This window comes from Dendropsophus ebraccatus, chromosome 3 (assembly GCF_027789765.1).
Source record: "Dendropsophus ebraccatus isolate aDenEbr1 chromosome 3, aDenEbr1.pat, whole genome shotgun sequence".
Taxonomy (NCBI): Eukaryota; Metazoa; Chordata; class Amphibia; order Anura; family Hylidae; genus Dendropsophus; species Dendropsophus ebraccatus.
Window position 1 is genome coordinate 15,891,448 of NC_091456.1, and position 19,053 is coordinate 15,910,500.

The 19,053-nt window shown below is 42.6% G+C and overlaps 2 protein-coding genes across 24 annotated transcripts in view; one reads left to right on the forward strand and one right to left on the reverse strand.

Moving 5' to 3' along the window:
* PIWIL1 (piwi like RNA-mediated gene silencing 1) overlaps positions 1-13,760 on the forward strand; it is a 64,906-nt gene extending 51,146 nt beyond the window's left edge. For all 4 annotated transcript variants that reach the window (XM_069960969.1, XM_069960973.1, XM_069960970.1 and 1 more), the window contains exons 15-21: positions 3,796-3,996; positions 7,745-7,848; positions 9,798-9,868; positions 10,001-10,154; positions 11,095-11,220; positions 13,220-13,367; positions 13,458-13,760. In XM_069960969.1, the coding sequence (XP_069817070.1) occupies positions 3,796-3,996; positions 7,745-7,848; positions 9,798-9,868; positions 10,001-10,154; positions 11,095-11,220; positions 13,220-13,367; positions 13,458-13,574 (921 nt within the window). In that variant the 3' untranslated portion in view covers positions 13,575-13,760. The remainder of the gene's footprint in view (positions 1-3,795; positions 3,997-7,744; positions 7,849-9,797; positions 9,869-10,000; positions 10,155-11,094; positions 11,221-13,219; positions 13,368-13,457) is intronic.
* A 3,295-nt stretch (positions 13,761-17,055) lies between these two features.
* RIMBP2 (RIMS binding protein 2) overlaps positions 17,056-19,053 on the reverse strand; it is a 312,677-nt gene continuing 310,679 nt past the window's right edge. For all 20 annotated transcript variants that reach the window (XM_069960976.1, XM_069960983.1, XM_069960980.1 and 17 more), the window contains one exon: positions 17,056-18,038. In XM_069960976.1, coding sequence (XP_069817077.1) covers positions 17,850-18,038 — 189 coding nt within the window. In that variant the 3' untranslated portion in view covers positions 17,056-17,849. The remainder of the gene's footprint in view (positions 18,039-19,053) is intronic.

The window sequence follows — 19,053 nt, forward strand, 5'->3', positions numbered from 1 at the left end:
ATGAGCATTTTAACCCTACAGGGGCTGGAGGAAAGTATTCACAATTAGGCAGTAAAAAAATGGAAAATTAAAATTTTCCAATAATATATACGTTTAGATTAAAGTTTCTCATTTTCAAAAGGAACATGAGAGAAAAAGCACCCCAAAATTTGTAATGCAGGTTCTCTTGAGTACAACAGTACCCCATATGTGGGCGTAAACCACTGTATGGGCACACAGCGGGGCTCAGAAGGAAGGAGCGCCAATTAGCTTTTCCAATGCAGATTTTGCTGAAGAAGTTTCTGAGCGCCAGGTGCGTTTGCAGCGCCCCTGTAGTGTCAGCAGAGAGAAAAATCCCCATAAGTCACCCCATTTTGGAAAGTGCACCCCTCAAAGAATTCATCTTGGTGTGTGGTGACCATTTTGACCCCACAGGTATTACAGGAAAGTATTCAAAAGAAGGCAGTAAAAATGAAAAACTCGAATTCTTCCAATAATATGTTCGTTTAGTTTGAAATTTCTCAATTTCACGAGGAACAAGAGGAAAAAAGTACCCCAAAATTTGTAACACAGGTTCTCCTGAGTACAATGGCACCCCATATGTGGGCGTAAACCACTGCATGGGCACACAGGAGGGCTCAGAAGGGAAGGAGCGCCAATTAGCTTTTTCAATGCAGATTTTGCTGCATAAGTTTCCAAGCGCCAGGTGCGTTTGCAGTGCCCCTGTAGTGCCAGCGGAGTAAAATCTCGCCATAAGTCACCCCATTTTGGAAAGTGCACCCCTCAAAGAATTCATCTTGGTGTGTGGTGACCATTTTGACCCCACAGAAATTAGAGGAAAGTATTCAAAATAAGACAGTAAAAATGAAAAACTAAAATTTTTTCAATATTATGTTCTTTTAGTTTGAAATTTCTCAATTTCACGAGGAACAGGAGAGAAATGTCACCCCAATATATGTAAAGCAGGTTCTCCTGATTAGAACAGTACCCCATATGTGGGCATAAACCACTGCATGGGCACACAGCCGGGCTCAGAAGGGAAGGAGCGCCAATTAGCATTTTCAGTGCAGATTTTTCTGAAGAAGTTTCTGAGCGCCAGGTGCGTTTGCAGAGCCCCTGTAGTGTCAGCAGAATAGATTCCCCCCAAAAGTCACCCCATTTTGGAAAGTGCACCCCTCAAAGAATTCATCTTGGGGTGTGGTGACCATTTTGACCCCACAGGTATTAGAGGAAAGTATTCAAAATTGGCCAGTAAAAATAAAAAACTCGAATTTTTCCAATAATATGTTGGTTTAGTTTGAAATTTCTCAATTTGACGAGGAACAGGTGAGAAAACGTACCCCAAAATCTGTAACGCAGGTTCTCCTGAGTACAACGGTACCCCATATGTGGGCATAAACCACTGTATGGGCACACAGCAGGGCTCAGAAGGGAAGGAGCGCCAATTTGCTGGAGCAAAACCGCAGCTAGTAATAGTTATTAGAATAGCGCAGTTACTAAAATAAAATAAAAAAAAAGATTACAGGTAATGTGGGGTGGTTACGGACAACATGGGGTGGTCACGGGCAACCTGCTGTGGTTACGGCAACCTGGGGTGGTTACGGGCAACCTGGGGTGGTTACGGGCAACGTGTGGTGGTTACGGGCAACTTGCAGTGCTTACAGACAATCTGGGGTGGTTACGGGCAACATGGGGTGGTCACGGGCAACCTGCTGTGGTTATGGCAACCTGGGGTGGTTACGGGCAAAGTGTGGTGGTTAGGGGCAACCTGCAGTGCTTACAGACAATCTGGGGTGGTTACGGGCAATGTGGGGTGGTTGCGGATAAACTGAAGTGCTTATAGGTAATCTCGGGTGGGTACCTGTAATCTGGCATGGTTACCGCAATCTGGAGGGGGTCATTGGCAATTTGGGGTGGTCAGAGGCAACGTGCGGTGATCAGAGGCAAACTGCGGTGGTCAGAGGCGACACGGTGTGGTCAGAGGCGACGTGCGGTGGTCACGGGCAACCTGCTATGGTTACGGCAACCTGGGGTGGTTACAGGCAACCTGGGCTGGTTTCGGGCGACTTGGGGGGTGGGGGCACATCACTTTTTATCCCCGGTCACCAATCATTCATGGTGACAGGATAAAAAGTGGCGGGATGCACGTGGCACAAGCAATCAGCGGTATATAGTATATACCGCTGATCGCTTGTACCGGGACCCCACAGGGGGGGTCCCCGATCACTGCCCCATGCTCTCCGCTACCTCCGGTGGCGGAGAGCATGGGGCTTTCATTCATTTTAACTTTTCCATCGCTGTGAACAGACATTAGTCGGTTCACATCGATGGCGGCGGCCATCTTGGAAATGATGGCCGCCGGGGGAGGGGGGGTTAGTGATCGCCCTACTAGGGGGGGGCTGATCTGAGGTCTGGGGGACACATGCGGGGGGAGATGAAAGGCGGTGGCGGCACCGGTAATCCCCTTTACCGACGGCCGCCGATATAACGTTAATAGCGGCGATCGTCGGTAAGGGGGGGCGGGACGGACCCCACACCACTGCCCCAACCCCTTAGCTACCTCCGGTAGCTGGGGGCATGGGGTGGGGGCCGTCCCGGCCCCGCAGCCTTATTCTGTGCCATCGCCGCAAAAAGCTGATGGCAGCAGAATAAGGACCCTTAGTGACCGCCATAAAAAGCCGTATCGGCGGTCACTAAGGGGTTAAACATAAAAACAAGCCTCCCCCCCCCCCCCCCTTTTTTGAAAGTTGTGTCAACATAGCCCAACTCTTTAAAGGGGTTGTCCGGCGATAAAAAATTATTCACAGAATAACACACATTACAAAGTTATACAACTTTGTAATGTATGTTATGTCTGTGAATGGCCCCCTTCCCCGTGTCCCACCACCCCCACCCGTGTACCCGGAAGTGTGGTGCGCTATACATTACCTGTCACGTGCCGACCACGGTCTCCGATCGTCAGCAGTGACGTCTTCTTCGGGAGCTTGGCGGATCTTCCCGAGTGCCGGCCACCCTCTGCAGCGTCATCCGAAGCTCAGCCGCGATTGGCTGAGCATAACTGTGCTCAGCCAATCGCGGCTGAGCAGCTGATGACGTGGCCGCGTCATCAGCCGCTCAGCCGCGATTGGCTGAGCACAGTTATGCTCAGCCAATCGCGGCTGAGCTTCGGATGACGCTGCAGAGGGTGGCCGGCACTCGGGAAGATCCGCCAAGCTCCCGAAGAAGACGTCACTGCTGAGGATCGGAGACCGTGGACGACACGACATGCGGTGAGTATAATGCACCACACTTCCGGGTCTAGCGTGGGTGGGGGGAAACACGGGGAAGGGGGCCATTCACAGACATAACATACATTACAAAGTTGTATAACTTTGTAATGTGTGTTATTCTGTGAATAATTTTTTATCGCCGGACAACCCCTTTAAGGACACAGTGAATTTTGGCCTTGATCAGTGTTGTAGGTGATCTTCACTCATGCCGAGCTGCCTGCACAGATATGTGTTCCTCCGGTAGTCAAAGAAAATGATCGGGACCCCCACAGTCACCTGTTACTCCTGTCACTTGACACTTAAATTTCACAATTGGTGGTATTTAAGGGGTTAATGACGGCCCGACATTAAGAGTGAAGAGCTCCGCTCCTGAGCTGACTTCATAGAGCCGCCGGACCTTCTGGCATACCAGTGTATCACGGGTCCTTAAAGGGTTAAAGAGGTATTCTTACATCAAGTTAAAAAATAAACATTGCAGTGTATATCTCTAAAAAATATATTGCCGAGGACCTAATCTTCAGATTGTGTTTTGTATTTTCTTTAACAGGTTGTCTGCCTATTATCCAGTAACAGAAAGGATCGCTATGATGCCATCAAGAAATACTTGTGCACCGAATGCCCAGTTCCCAGTCAGTGTGTACTTGCAAGAACCTTGAGTAAACCGCAAACTATAGCTTCAGTGGCTTTAAAGATTGCTCTACAGATGAACTGTAAAATGGGCGGAGAACTGTGGAGTGTTGAAATCCCAGTAAGTATGACTATTCTATATAAAGTACAGAATCCAGTAAAACACATAAACTCTGCATTTCAAAATTTTCAGAAAAAGACCTATAAAATTTAGAGGGAAAAAACATACTTACCTAGCCCCAGTCCCACACTGCTCTGTCTAGGCCTCTGGGCTTCTCTTCCTGTTTTCAAGTCATATTTTCTGGAGCAGGATCCATACATTGGCAACAGCCGGGTCCCGTTTTGGCTTTTTAGCGGGCAGGTCCTGCTTTTAAGAGTAATGGAGTAATAGGGCTGCCAGGACTAGAGCTAGGTAAGTATGTTTTTTTTTTGCTATTTTGTAAAATAGTACTAGGCACAGTAATGTTATGTTGCCTTACACAAGTAAATATCTCAAGTACACTAGTTTTATTCATGTAAGTGCACAGCAAACATCTCTAGTTCCCAGGTGCACAAACCAATGAGCCACCGATTTACTCATGTTGAAGCATTTTAGAGAAATCATTAAAAACCAGATGGGAACTGTGACTAATCATCTTTGCTGTCCAACATAGCTACTCCCTGTCCTGCTGGGCTTTATGGACAGTTCTTTCCCTATGCACAAATAGAAAAAGGACCCGTCCAGCCCTGAGGGACGAGAAAAAGTCATCTGGATCTGCCCAGTTGGTTTTTTAAACTATGATTTTGATTTAATTTCTTATGCCTGTCATTGGGGGACACAGCACACGTGAGTATAGGCTGCTGCCACTAGGAGGCGACAGTAGACAGAAGTGACTCCGCCTAGCGGACCATACCCGTCCTACAGACACCAGGCTTATGGTGTGTTTACACAGAGAGATTTAGCTGACAGATTTTGGAAGTCAAAGCCAGGAATGAATTTGGAAGAGCCTGTTCTCTGTCTGTACGCTGTTCCTGGCTTTGGCTTCAAAAATCTGTCTGTGAAAACACACCCTAATGATTTTGATTTAATATCCCAAATGTTAGATGGGACTCAGTAGGGAAATAGGAAATAACATACACATGATGTTTTTGTCTTCAGCGGTTTTCTTTTTTCCATATATGGCGCTTTTAGAGTTTTTCAAAACCTCTTAATGCTTTGTTCTACTATATTCTGAAAAATGCATTAAATAAAAAAATTGTTAAAAAAAACCCTGCATGCTTAGGGTATGGCATATTTTTTTTTTTTTTTTTTTTACTTATAATGATGGGGAGGGGGAAGCGCAGAGGATAAAATGACAGACACATTATTTCTTTGAGTAGACAGCGGAGGTGCACGAGAAATCCCATTGAATCAGTGGGACAGGCGGAATTTCAAGCAGCATGGGCTCCGCTTGAGATTCCGCCACTTTTGCTCAGTGTGATCGGGCCCTTACTAGCTAAAAATATTAAGCCGTTTGACTTGTAGGAGCCATAAAAGAATAGAGCAGACTCCTAGCCACTGCTGTATAGATGAGAGGAGCATGTCACACTTGTCAGGGCAGTGATTGTCAGACTTGTATGTTGTACATAGATAAAGCAGTCACTGTACAGAGGAGGATGAGCGGAGCTAGTATTATGAATCTGCTGTATTCTGTTGAATTTTTACTAGACAAGCAGTGTGCTGTGTCTCAGAAGAAGCAGCACAGACAGCTACGTAAGGAGTTGCACAGACTGTGCAGCAACACATTCATAAGATACTTGTGGCAAAGACTTTATTTTTCATTAAAGGGGTAGTTCAGCCAAAAAAAAAAAAAATTTAAATTTTTACCTTACTATTAAAAAATCTGAAGTCTTCTAGTACTTATCAGCTGCTGTATGTCCTGCAGGATAAGTACTGGAAGACTGGAGATTTTTTTTTTCCCAAATAAGTAAAATACTAATTTCTGGCACCGGTTGATTTGAAAGAAAACATTTCTTTGCTTAACTAGCCCTTAAAGAAGGCAACTGAACATTTAAAATATGATCTGCGCCATATTCACTGAAAGACTTCTATGGGAGCCTGCTGTACTTCTGACGGTGTTTTTATACAGAATCTAAAAGGGAAAAATCTGTAGTGGAAAACAGATCCATTTGGCTCTGTTCTGGGAAAGTTTGTAGTGCATATATCAAATGTATCTATAGACCCTCATACACCAGCCGAATGCCACTAGTGTATCCTTCTGGCCTCCCTCAGACTGGTATGTGATGACATACTGGTATTTATTTTACCTGCTGCTGTATCCAATACAGCGGGCTGAAGTGGCAATTGCCACTAGGGGGAGCTCACTGCATAGAGATTTTGCAACTCTACTAGTAAGTCTCAGGCATCATTTATACATACATTCAGGTTTGGGGATTAGTATTTTTATTTTTTTTGCTTAAAAAACAGAATTTTCCCAGGTAACATCTGAATTTTCTTCAGGGATAAAAAAAAAAAAAATGTGTGGAATTACCTTTTAGCTGCTAAATTCCCATGCTCTAGATTTGGCTACATGCAGCCGAGCTTTATCATATCATTTGTAAAGGGAAGCAGGGAATTTGGAAAGTTGCTCATGTCCTGGTAAATATACACTAGTGTTAGGGTCCATTCACACAGAAAGATTATCTGCCAAAGATTTGAAGCCAAGAATGGATTTGAAAAGAGGAGAAATCTCAGGCTTTCCTTTATGACCTGATCTCTGTTTGTAGTCTGTTCCTGGCTTTGGCTTCAAATCTATGTCAGATAATCTTTCTGTGTAAATGGACCCTTAGGGTCCTATTACACGGAGCGATTTTTAACGATAAACGAGATTGTTTATCGTTAACCTGAAATCGTTCACCATATTACACAGAACGATGGTTGTTAGTTATGATCGTTACTATGACCGTTTATTCCTTCCGATCCCAGCAGAACAATGAACACTGTGCAATTACACTGAACCATTAGTGAACAAATGCGGAATTTGAGCGAACGAATGTGGGATTACAGCGAATGATTAACGAAATCTGAACGATTTTCCGATCGCTGCCTGCAATTACACAGAACAGTTATCGTTTAAATTTGAATAATATAATTGTTTTTTGTTTGAAAAATTATAATAAGGCCCTTAGTCTGGGTTCATACCGCATTCATTTTCCGTTTCTGTTACAGTGCGGTTAATTGTGGCACCTTGTTAACCTTCTGTTAAAGGGATTGTTCACCCCAAAAAATTTTGTTTCAAATTAACTGGTGCCATAAAGTGCCAGAGATTAGTTATTCACTTCTATTAAAAAAATCTTAAGTCTTCCAGTACTTATCAGCTGCTGTGTGTCCCGCAGGAAGTGGTGTTTTCTTTCCTGTTTGACACAGTGCTCTCTGCTGCCACCTCTGTACATGTCAGGAACTGTCCAGAGCATCAGCAAATCCCCATAGAAAACCTCTCCTGCTCTCCAGACTGGAAATAATACAACTTCCTGTTGGGCATACAGCATCTGATAAGTACTGGAAGGCTTAATAGAAGTAAATTACAAATCTCTGGCACTTTATGGCAGCAGTTGATTTGAAAGAAAAATTTTTTGGGTGTACAACCCCTTTAACCTATGCATTTTCCCTTCTCGTGTAGGAAAACATATCAAATTAGCAAGTTTACTCCCTTTTTAACTGAGTTATCTGAGGGGAGATTTCTCTGACAGATTTTGGAAGCCAAAGCCAGAAATGGATTTGAAAAGAGGATGGATCCCAGTCTTTCCTTTATGATCTATTCCCTTTTTATAGTCTGTTCCTGGCTTTGGCTTCAAATAAATCTGTCTGTGTAAATGCATTATTAGTTTATTAATTGTCCTTTTTTTTGTAGCTGAAGGAGCTGATGATTGTTGGGATTGATTGCTACCATGACACATTGGCTGGAAAGAGATCTATCGCTGCATTTGTTGCCAGTTTGAATCAAGGATTGACCCGGTAAGGAAAATTTAAGGTTTGGGTGATTTGTGTCTTTTTTTAAAAAGACCTTGAGGGTTTTTTTTAGCTCTGTGGCCTGGAGCCTAGGGAATTCAACCAAGAACACCACTGGCATGGTCTGGATTCTCTGATGTCCTACCATACTACTAAGTGGCTATAGTGAAATAAAGTCCTGGCAAACAGTTTATGGTCAGTCAATAATTTCTTATGCACTGACTGGACTCTAACCCTTTAATGCAGAGATGGGGAACCTTTAGCTCTCCACCTGTTGCAAAACTACAATTCGCTTTGGCTGTCCAGGCATGATGGGAATTGTAGTTTTGCAACAGCTGGAGAGCCAAAGGTTCCCCATCTCTGCTTGGCTAAGCCAGTTTTCATTTTTGATTTTTTTTTTTTTTTGTAATTTGCAATGACACTTAATTTTTTCATAAAATATGCCGCATTACCGGGGGAAAAAAATTATTTGGAGGAGGGAGTTTGTCTTTTACGCTGTTGACCCTGTTGTAAAACAGACACGTTTTTAGGTTCCTCAAGTCAGTACAATTACAACGATAGTCAATGTATATAACTTTAAAGGACAACTCCGGCGAAAAATTTTTTTGGCTTATTTAACACACATTACAAAGTTATATAACTTTGTAATGTGGTTAAATACCCGGTCTGGCCCCCTTCCCCCACTTTCCGACCCCCGACCCCCCACCCCGGAAGTTAAAGAATATATACATTACCTATTACGGTCGTCACGGTCCTCTTCTCTGGTGTCGGGTGATGTCAGAGCTGGGGGCGGTCCGGGTCTTCTTCCTCCTCGGCGTCTTCATTGAGAGTGAATGGGAGAGAAAAGGCTGCTGGTGCACATGCGCACCAGCAGCCTTTTCATTGGCTGGAGCGCATCACATGGCTTCCAGCTTGCTCAGCCCTGATTGGCTGAGCTTGCTGGAAGCCATGTGATGCGCTCCAGCCAATGAAAAGGCTGCCGGTGCGCAAGCGCGCTGGCAGCCTTTTCTCTCTCATGGACCCGGAAGAAGGAGACATCGCTGGACGGCGGACGGCGGTGACGGTGAGGCGGACGGCGGGCGAATGGAGTGGCGATAGTCACCGGAGGGATGGTGAGTATGGTGTCTGTGTGTGTCTGTGTTTTTTTTTTTTTTGAGGGGTCCCGCCGGAGTTGTCCTTTAATGGTATTTGAAAACTATTATAATGTTTTCTTTTTTAGGGCCTTTTTTTGCACCGTGATCTGTACTTTCTATCAGTACCTCACTTGCGTATATGCGACTTTTTATTTATTTTTTTATGACATGTCAAATGTCATTTTTAGTGACTGCCCATTTAAAGTATCACTGTTGTTGACATTTTTTTTTGCAGAAATCAATAGTCCAGGCGATTTTAAGAAACTTTGTAATTAGGTTTATTAGCCGATAAATGCATTTTTATCATGAAAAAGCAGTTTAAAGCTCTCCCCCCTGTCTTCATTGTTCTCTATGGAGAGAGGAGGGGTGGAGGGAGATGAGGCACCAAAACAGGACAACAAAGAGTTAAATTACAGCTACATCACAGGGCTATCTCCTCTGAATTCAGCACTGACCTCTGATTAGCTTTCACACAGGTTCCACTGTGTAATCCTTTGTTCTCTGCTCTCTGCTGCCGACTAATCTCCTTGATTGGCAGAAAAAAGTGCCTTAAAATTTTAGACTTGTTTTGCCTGTAAAAACAAACATCTTTTTCAGGCTCAAAGTCATTTTTGAAATCCTGTGTGTACATAAGCTTAGAAGAGAAGACATTGCGGTCATGGGGTTGGGTGGCTTCAAGGCCATTTTTATGTATACAGAAGTTTTTTTTTGTTATATTATCAAAAACATCCATATTTTATCTAATAAAAGGGCATCTCCGTTAACTGTAGACTAAACAAAATTCGTAGGTTGTGTAGACCATGTTGTTTTTGTTGATTTAAGGTGGTATTCCCGCTGCATCCTGCAAGACCAAAAGCAAGAAATTGTTGATGGACTGAAAGTCTGCATGCAAGGTAATGCAATAAAACGTGTGAATGACTGACTATATGGCTAAGTTCACACAACAATGTGAAGAAGGAAACATTTAATGGCGAATCCTTTTTACAATGTTTGTACTTTATTTGTATTTGATTTATTCTTTACAGCTGCTTTAAAGGCTTGGTATTCCTGCAACAAAGCACTTCCATCACGAATCATAATCTACAGAGATGGAGTGGGAGACGGCCAGCTGAAGACACTTGTCAACTATGAGATTCAACAGCTGGTGGACTGTGTGAAATCTACAGGCAAGGACTACAGGTATGAACTGAAGCCGCCTTTATATACAAAGAGATTTTGGAAGCCAAAGCCAGAAATTGGAGAAATCTCCATCTTTCCTTTAAGACCTTTTCTCTGTTTATAATCTGTTCCTGGCTTTGGCTTAAAAAAATCTGTCAAATAAACCTCTCTGTGTGGGTTCACACTGCGGAATTCCGTCACCTGTACACGCGCATGGCCGGGCGCCTTTACGTGTGAATTCTTTCAGCGGAATGCAGAATCAGCCGGCCCATAGAATGGTGTCTATGGAGCAAGCGGAAAGGCGCTCGGCTGTACAGGGGACGGAATTCCGCAGAATTTATCCACGAGAATTCCTCAGTGTGAACCCACCCTTAGATATATAAATGAAGCCTCTCATTTGGTGCCAGATCAGTTCCCTGTATTTGAAGCCGTATTTCCCCACAAAAAAAAACTCTTTCAAATCAACTGGTGCCAGAAATTTGTTAATTTCTTCTATTAAAAAATCTCAAGTCTTCTAGTACTTATAGCTGCTGTATGTCCTGCAGGAAGTGGTGTATTCTTTCCTTTCTGGAGAGCAGTAGAGGTTTTTCTATGGGGATTTGCTACTGCTCTGGACAGTTCCTGACATGGACAGAGGTGGCAGTAGAGAGCACTGTGTCAGACTGGAAAGAATACACCACTTAATGCAGGACATACAGCAGCTGATAAGTATTGGAAGACTGGAGATGTTTTTAATAGAAGTATATAGCAAACCTCTGGCACTTGCTGGGACCAGTTAATTTGAAAGCAAAAAAAAATGGTGAATTACCCCCTTTAAAAGAAAATGTATGTTCCGTCTTTCCAAATGAAATATATAATAGAATTACTAGTATTCTAGTTAGTTACTTGTATAATGACAGCTTGTTTATATTGGTTGACAAATAAACCAAGATATATATGTATGTTTTTTCTTCTTCTTCAGTCCTAGGCTATCTGTTGTAATTGTAAAGAAACGGATTAGTACCAGGTTCTTTGCCCATTTGGGTGGAAGACTCCAGAATCCGCCTCCTGGAACAGTTGTTGATGTGGAAGTGACCAGACCTGAATGGTATGTATTGCTTTCTTATCAGCCTTTTTGTCTCAATAGTGGTGCCGTTTCTTTTTGAGCCTGAAAACACCTTTAAGCAAAGGAATGAGGTCGAATGTTGTATAAACATAAAGTATGGCGTTCATCCTTCCTGTCCCCCTCCTCCACTATAACCTCCTTATGTACTGTCCTACCTTAGTCATCACAGTCACCCATGTATAGTCTCCTTCCGCACGCCTTTCCCTAACACCTTATGTACCATTCCCTCCTATAGCTATACTGGCTGCCATTAGAACAGTCAGTGAGAGCCAGAAGTAAGTAAATGGTGGCTGTCTGACTTGCATCCAAACCTAAAACCTCTGTGCCAGGCCCTCACTAAGCCGCAATTGGTGTCTCCCAATTCCACTACGACATCATAATGGAAGGAAGGCGGCCGTCACATAACATTGACGGCCACAAATATTAATTTTAGTTCATCCTGAGCCTGAAGTGTTCTTGGTTCTTCCTCCCCCGATCGGATCATTGTTGGTTCCTATTATTCTTTTGTTCTTGTTGGTTAGCTTAGTGAGAGTAGATGGTGGGTAGCATGTGTAGGCAGAGCAAACACTTCTGTCAACATCCTAGTAACAAGGGCCTGTGTCTACAATGCTGTGTCCCCCAATGAATCCAACATGAAAAAGATTTTATGAATCTAGCTTTTTCTGCTGTTCAATCAAGCCTAGTGAGAACGAGCCGGGAGAGGAGCGCACGGTCTGCTCCCTGCTCTGTGTCAGTGAAAAGGGTCAGGCTTATAGACCTAGGGCCCTATTCCACGGGACGATTATCTTTTAAAAAATTGTTAGATCATTCGGATTTGAACGATAATCGTTTTGTGTAATAGCAGGCGACGATTAAACGACCAGCGAGAAATCGTTGATCATTTAATAGGATCTGGACCTATTTTTATCGTTTGATCGTCCGCACATCGTTCGGTGGAATAAAAAGTCATAGCTGAACCGTATGCAATAGCGACGACTAAACAACCGCAAGAACGATATAAATATCAATCATTGTTCCGTGTAATTGGGTGAACGATTTCGGGTCGTTTGCCATAGCGGCCGTTTATGATCATTTATCGTTAGTTGTCAAAAAATTGCTTGGTGTAATAGTACCCTTACATTATGAGTCTGAGCTGGGAAAGGACCACACTATGAGTGATGTCCCAGCTTGTTCTCACGATCGTTCACTCTGACCCAGACCAATCAAAACTTGACTGGTCTCTGACATGTTAAAAGTTTTTTCTTATAACTCTTGTGACATTTAAAAAAACATTCTGCTGTGATGCTCATTTCTTTTCAGTACTGACATTTATATTAAAGCGGAACTGTCACGTTTTTTTTTATTGCAGACATCAGTAGTATAAGCGATTTTAAGAAACGCTATAATAGGTTTTATCAGCCAAAAAAGCCTCCTTCTGTACTCAAGAAGCAATTTTCCAGCCTCCCCCCCTGACTTCTTATCTGTGCATTATCAGGCAAACACGTCTTCATTACAGAGAAGCCAGTGAAGACGGGTTCTGCTCTCTCCATTGTAAGCCTATAAAGGGGGGAGGGGCTGAGGGAGATGAGGGAGCAGGAAGAGGTGACATGAAGTTTAGCTGTTTGTAGACTGTCTGGGCATCTAAAACGCAGGATTCAGGTGTCAGAAAGGTCAGTGCTTATCTATGAACTTACTGAGAGAAGATTGCAGGGTGTTGTGCTGTGCAGGACTGATCCGTGCTCAGTCACTCCTAACAGCCCCTCCCCTCTCCATAGCCACATAATGGAGACAGAAATCCTGCTTCTTCTGATGTGAGGGGGAAGGCTGGGAGATTGCTTTTTCAGTACAGAAGGAAACTCTTTTAGTCCACAAAACCTATTACAGAGTTTCTTAAAATCGCTTGTACTGTTGATATTTAATGTTTTCTGAAAAATGACCCTGAAATGACAGTTACACTTTAAGGAATAGACTTTTTATGTCTATGTATGCCTTTCTGCTTCAGGTACGACTTCTTCATAGTCAGTCAAAGTGTGCGACAAGGCACAGTCGCTCCTACTCACTACAATGTTGTGTATGACACAAATAACCTGAAGCCAGACCACATGCAGAGGCTGACATACAAACTTTGCCACCTTTACTACAACTGGCCTGTGAGTATACAGCTATATTTATGGTGTTATACATATAGTACATGTTATAACATATATGTGACATAATTTCCCACTTTCTTCCCCCCACAGGGAGTTATCAGAGTCCCCGCACCTTGCCAGTACGCTCACAAGTTAGCCTTCTTGGTGGGACAGAGTATACACAAAGAACCACATCTGTCACTTGCTGATCGCTTGTTCTACCTGTAATTTCATATGGATCCTATTTCGAGCTTCACCTGACTGTATTATGTTGTCACATGTGCTGCATGTGTCTGTATCAGCTATTATTTTCTATATCTCAGGTTGGGTTAAAAGTAAAAAATGTGACCATTATTTGGAGCTCATTTTGGGTAGTAGCCAGGATAGAAGAACAATTAAAATGAAAAAAAAATTGTAGCCTTTTCTGTGTTTTGAGTTAAGGAATCATTCTCATAAAGATTTTACCATATATAACTGATATAATCAAAAAGATATGCTAACATTTTCTTCTCATCGGCCCCATTCACATTAATGGCAAAATACATTGTCAACTAGTAAGCCCACATCTTCTTTTTGTCAGCCATCTTTTAGGACGGTTGTAGTTTTGAGGCCAAATAAGGGGCATTTTTTTTTTTTGTAATGACACTCGTGATTTTATGCGACGTTAATGACTGTAAATGACATGCGATGTTATAAAATAGCTGTTGTTCAGCATCTGACAGTGTGTGAACATAGCCATAGGCAGTTCACATCGTTCAAATCAATTGGTGCCAGAAACTGCCAGAGACTTGTAATTTACTTCTATTAAAAAAAAATATCAGATCTTCCATTACTTATCATCTGCTGAATGCCCTGCAGGAAGTGTTGTATTTTTTCCAGTCTGGAGAGCAGGAGAGATTTTCTTTGGGGATTGGCTACTTTTCTGGACAGTTCCTGACATGGACAGAGGTGGCAGCAGAAAGCACTCCGTCAGACTGGAAAGAGTACACCAATTCCTGTAGAACATACAGCAGCTGATAAGTAAAAGATTGGACATTTTTTTTAAATTGAAGTAAATTACAAATCTCTGGCATTGTCTGACACCAGTTGATTTGAAAGAATTTTTTTTTTTTTCGCTGGAGTACCCCTTTAAAGGGAATCTGTCAGGTTAGGAGCAGGTACAATGCTCACACACTCTCCCTGACTAAGCTTCAGCTTTAAAGGGGTTATCCAGGGCTACAAAAACATGAGGTTTGAAACTCTGTTCCATTGAAGTAAATGGAGCTTAATTGCAAGCATCACCTGACCTGGAGACCTGGAGTGGGGCAAAAGTGTCCATCTTTTTGTAGCCCTGGATAACCCCTTTAAGGGCGGCTTCACACGTACCGGATCCGCAGCGGATTTCACGCTGCAAGTTTGCTGCGAAATCCAATGCGGATCCTGGTATAATGAAGGTCTATGGGGTCACATACCCGCAGCGCAAAATTCACGGCAGCACTGATTGGCTAATGAGGAGCGAGGGGAGCCGGAAGCCTCACACACAGCCGCGGCACAGAGCAGGTAATGTTTGCTTTGGGCCTTGGGTTGAAGGGGTCGGGTCGCAAATCTGCAGCGGAATGAATTTTCCGCTGCAAAAATGTGACCCCCTAGGCCTTCATTATACCAGGATCCATAGCGGATTTTGCTGCAAACTCGCAGCATGAAATCCACTGCGGATCCAGTATGTGTGAAGGCACCCTAAAGGAAACGTCCATCTGTAAAGATGATTTGTTTCATTTCCCCATCACCTATCGGCCTGAGCCTCCAGCTCTGTACCTGCTACTGACCTGACAGATTCCCTTGAAAAGAGACGTCTGCTTTGCTTGTTAGTCCTGCTAAATAAACTTACATGTGTGGGAAATGACCAGAGTTCTCTAGTTGACTATGTTCAGTCCATTAACGTGAATAGGGCAGCAAACATAGGTATAAACCTAAAAGGATTAGTACGTACCAATACTTACAGATGTGAACAGCAAGATATGTTTGACAAATTTTATAGCTTCATAGTTTTGCTTCTACAATAAGAAGATTTTTGTTAATATATAATTATTATTTTTTTTTTGTGTTTTTTTTTTTTTACATTGCTGTGTTTAGTATAAAAGTTCATTAAAACATTCAACCTGCATTGGTGTTTCTAATGTTTTATGTAACATGTAACGGTGTCATGATAATTGTAATGAACTGCAATCTCCTCTCTAGTTTATGGGGTAGATATTCTCTCCTAAAGGTAAGTATGTGGGCGGTAGATGTATTAAAGCAAAGGGACCTTGATAATTGTGTTCCTTGTGAAAAGTTGAAATTTTGAGCCAGAGTTGAAAATTGCCCAATGCTAAAAACTCAAACACCTGTGGGTTCACTAGCGCCCCGAACTCAACGATCATTGGGCCGTGGAATAGGCCCAGTAAACGAGCTGCGATCTAGCCCATGGAATAGGGCCCTTACATTGTCTGAATGAGCCAATCTGGAGGTCCAGATAGTGCCGTCCGATTTTCCTGGCTATATCTCCTGAACACAGCAACTGATTTACAGCCGACCGCCTTGTGCTGAACTCAATAAGAATGGGATACTCCTTTAATGCTGTCACAAAAAAGGTGTTAACCATGTTACTGCAGCTTATGGTGTTTGGGTCTGTGTAGCCTCACACTGTTTATAGCGCCCCCACTGTCCTGTGCAGGCAGCATGTTCTATGTGACAGATAACCTATACCTTTATCTGCTGCTTTTAAGGCCAGATTCTTATGGACACATATTTGCTTCTTTATAACTAACCCGACTGGGTCTGATGACCTAAAGTGACAGGCGTTGGACAGGGACCTGAGGGCATAATGCAGATACGTAACTGTGATATTCCCAGGTGAAGTCTCAGTGTAGCCTTGGACTTAGAGCTCATGTACATAGTAGAATGCTTATGTGTCAGCATAAAGGGTCTTTTATGTGCTCCATTGGGTGTTGTGTGTGTATATAGAGCTGTTATTCTACATGCACGGCTTCTATTAGAATAAAGCTTGGGTAACAATATAGTATATTAATATATTATATGTTTTACTGTCAGATTTGTACACAATGCAACCTGAAATTTTCATATGGAGACACAGGTGCCAGGGGATGTATGGGGCCTCATTACATCTGTGTTTACAAGGCCCAAGTTTATATTCAACGTGACCATACCATTTGGGTTACAGCTCTGTCAACAAGGCCCAAAGTTTATATCCAGGTATACTTTTAACGTGACCATACCATTTTTACGGGTTACGGCCAAATCCAATCCATTAAACACAGTCTATCATTCTGCTGTGAGCTATAGGGAATCTTATAGAAATCCCCCCGACGACTGTAATGGCTGGATGGGTGAAACATGCATATCTCCAAAGCTGTAATTTTTATCTACTGTCACAGAAAACCTGCAAACCGGCCATGCACTGCATGCTGATGAGTCCTGCTGTATTACTCTGCAGAGCTCAGGAGTCTTGGAAGATGCATTTGCATGCAGTGCACGCCATGTTTTTGGACTTTACTGCAGAAGAGAACAAGTGAGTTCAAAAATAAAAAAAATTACACTTTCAGGATCAGCATCCTTCACATATCCGGCCATTAAGTGGTGGTGGGTCCATGGTGCAGAAGTGAAGTTTGTTTGATGACGGCAAGATGGAGCCATAGTCTCTCGCAGGATCCCAGCCCAATAATCCACGTCATTGTACAAAATATCAAATTTATTTATATAAAATAATTTACACATCAAATGTACACATGCACACACCCACACAACACTTTAATCACTTTTAGGCCAATAAAGTCTTGAATTTCATTCTAGCACAACATTATTTTACAGTTTTATGTACACTTTGAAGACACAATGAGGGGAGTGCTTAATTGTAAACCTTCATTTTACAAAAGAAAGGCAGTCTGAAAATCATGTATAAAGAGTACAAAGAACCTACAAATGGACTGTACTTACAAAATAGTAACAGGGATTTTTGCAGTAATGGATGCCAATCTGATTATTAGTAGGTGTCGGTTTCACATCTCATTCAGACACTGAGATTTTACTTGGCTGTGAATGATACCGGTAACAGCTGAATAAGGGAGGGGACGGGGGCCGACATACAGGTTTACTGGAATATCTAACATTCTGAACTTCCTGTTTCTTTTCATTTTTTATTTTTTTTTGTAATCACAATGATACAATTAGAATACAACGGGATGCACACAAAACCTACAAAGAATATATTCTGTACATCTATTGAACAATACAAATCATTGTGCATCGAGTAAGGCAAGACATCAAGGCTGCAAATAACTAAGTAGCTTGAATACTGGGCCAGATTTTACCTTGTGGGTTTTGTTTATTACATAGACAGCCATCTCTGGTGTGTTTAGGATCTGTTGGAAGAGTTACTTTTATTTCGTTTGGCGCCCTTTTAATCTCAAGGCCTTAATATACCTTACGTGTAATATTCGGGTGACGTTGAATGTGCGTCAGAGGTAACTATTTCACAGCCCCAAGCTTTTTTAATAATTTTTTTCCTTTGGATAGGAGACCCTTTTTCTTCTTTGATGCGCGGTCTCTGTTTCTCATGGGGCTCCCGGTACCCATGGAGGATGGCGGTGACACGGAATGAAGGTGGACTGTTGGTGAAGGTGCTCTCCTTGGCGTACCTGCATTCTCCGATGGAGCCTGTAAAATAGACGTCCAAAATTCAGTGGTGCAAACTTAATTGGGCTCCGCCAGTGCGCTACCCTACCATTGGTCTAGCAATGGCTACTGATGAATCCTAAGATTAAGAACTAGATATGTGTCGGGCAGGCATGTGTACCTTAAGGTGATGAAGTCGAGATGCAGATCCTGTGGTAGAACCTGCACTTGCATTCAAAAAACAGCTTTTTGTTAATCGATCCAGTTAGTATATCGGAAGGGTTGTCACACAGCTAAATTTACTTGAGCCTTAATTAGAAACGGAATAAGACTAGAGCCCTTTCTTCACAACCATTGCCAATTTTCATATCTATTCTCGAGCTATCGTTTAGGAACTGCAAAAGCACAATCGCACCACTAGGTGGCACCGTTATCAAGGGTTAAATTTTGGGTAGAAAACTATATTTGGTTATGCGGGCTCCGGTCTGATTCGGATTCGAAATCAAGGTCGTCTAAAACTTAGGAAAAAAGTCAAACATCCCAATGTTTACACACCTGAAGATACCATGGTTTGGGTGTGTTTAAGGAACGCTATAGCAGAGTTGTATGTTTCGGTCTTACATAATGCTTTCGTTTTATGTACTTTCACAGTTGTTTTTTTTTTATAAATCTTAAGGAGTCACGACGATCTGGTTTTAGTTAAAGTCATCCGATACTCTCGTATAACGGCTTTGAAACATACACCTCATGTCTCGTATCAAAAGAAAGTTTTTCTTCCAGAATATGAGAGGTTTGTAACATTCACAAGCTTAGAAAGACAAGTTTTTAAGTACCTTGACAGAACGTAGAAGGCTAGATCTTTAGCAGGTGGAAATTTCATTCTCTTATTTGTTTCGTACAATAGAACATTTTGGGTTGGGAAGGAGGTCAGAAGGAATATCGCTAACCAGGGAAGGCAAGAAACAGCACATGCAGTTTGAAACATAGTTCTGTCAAGCACGGGTTAAATGACCACCAATTGTCAACGTGTCGGTATAATACTCCCAGCATAGAATTA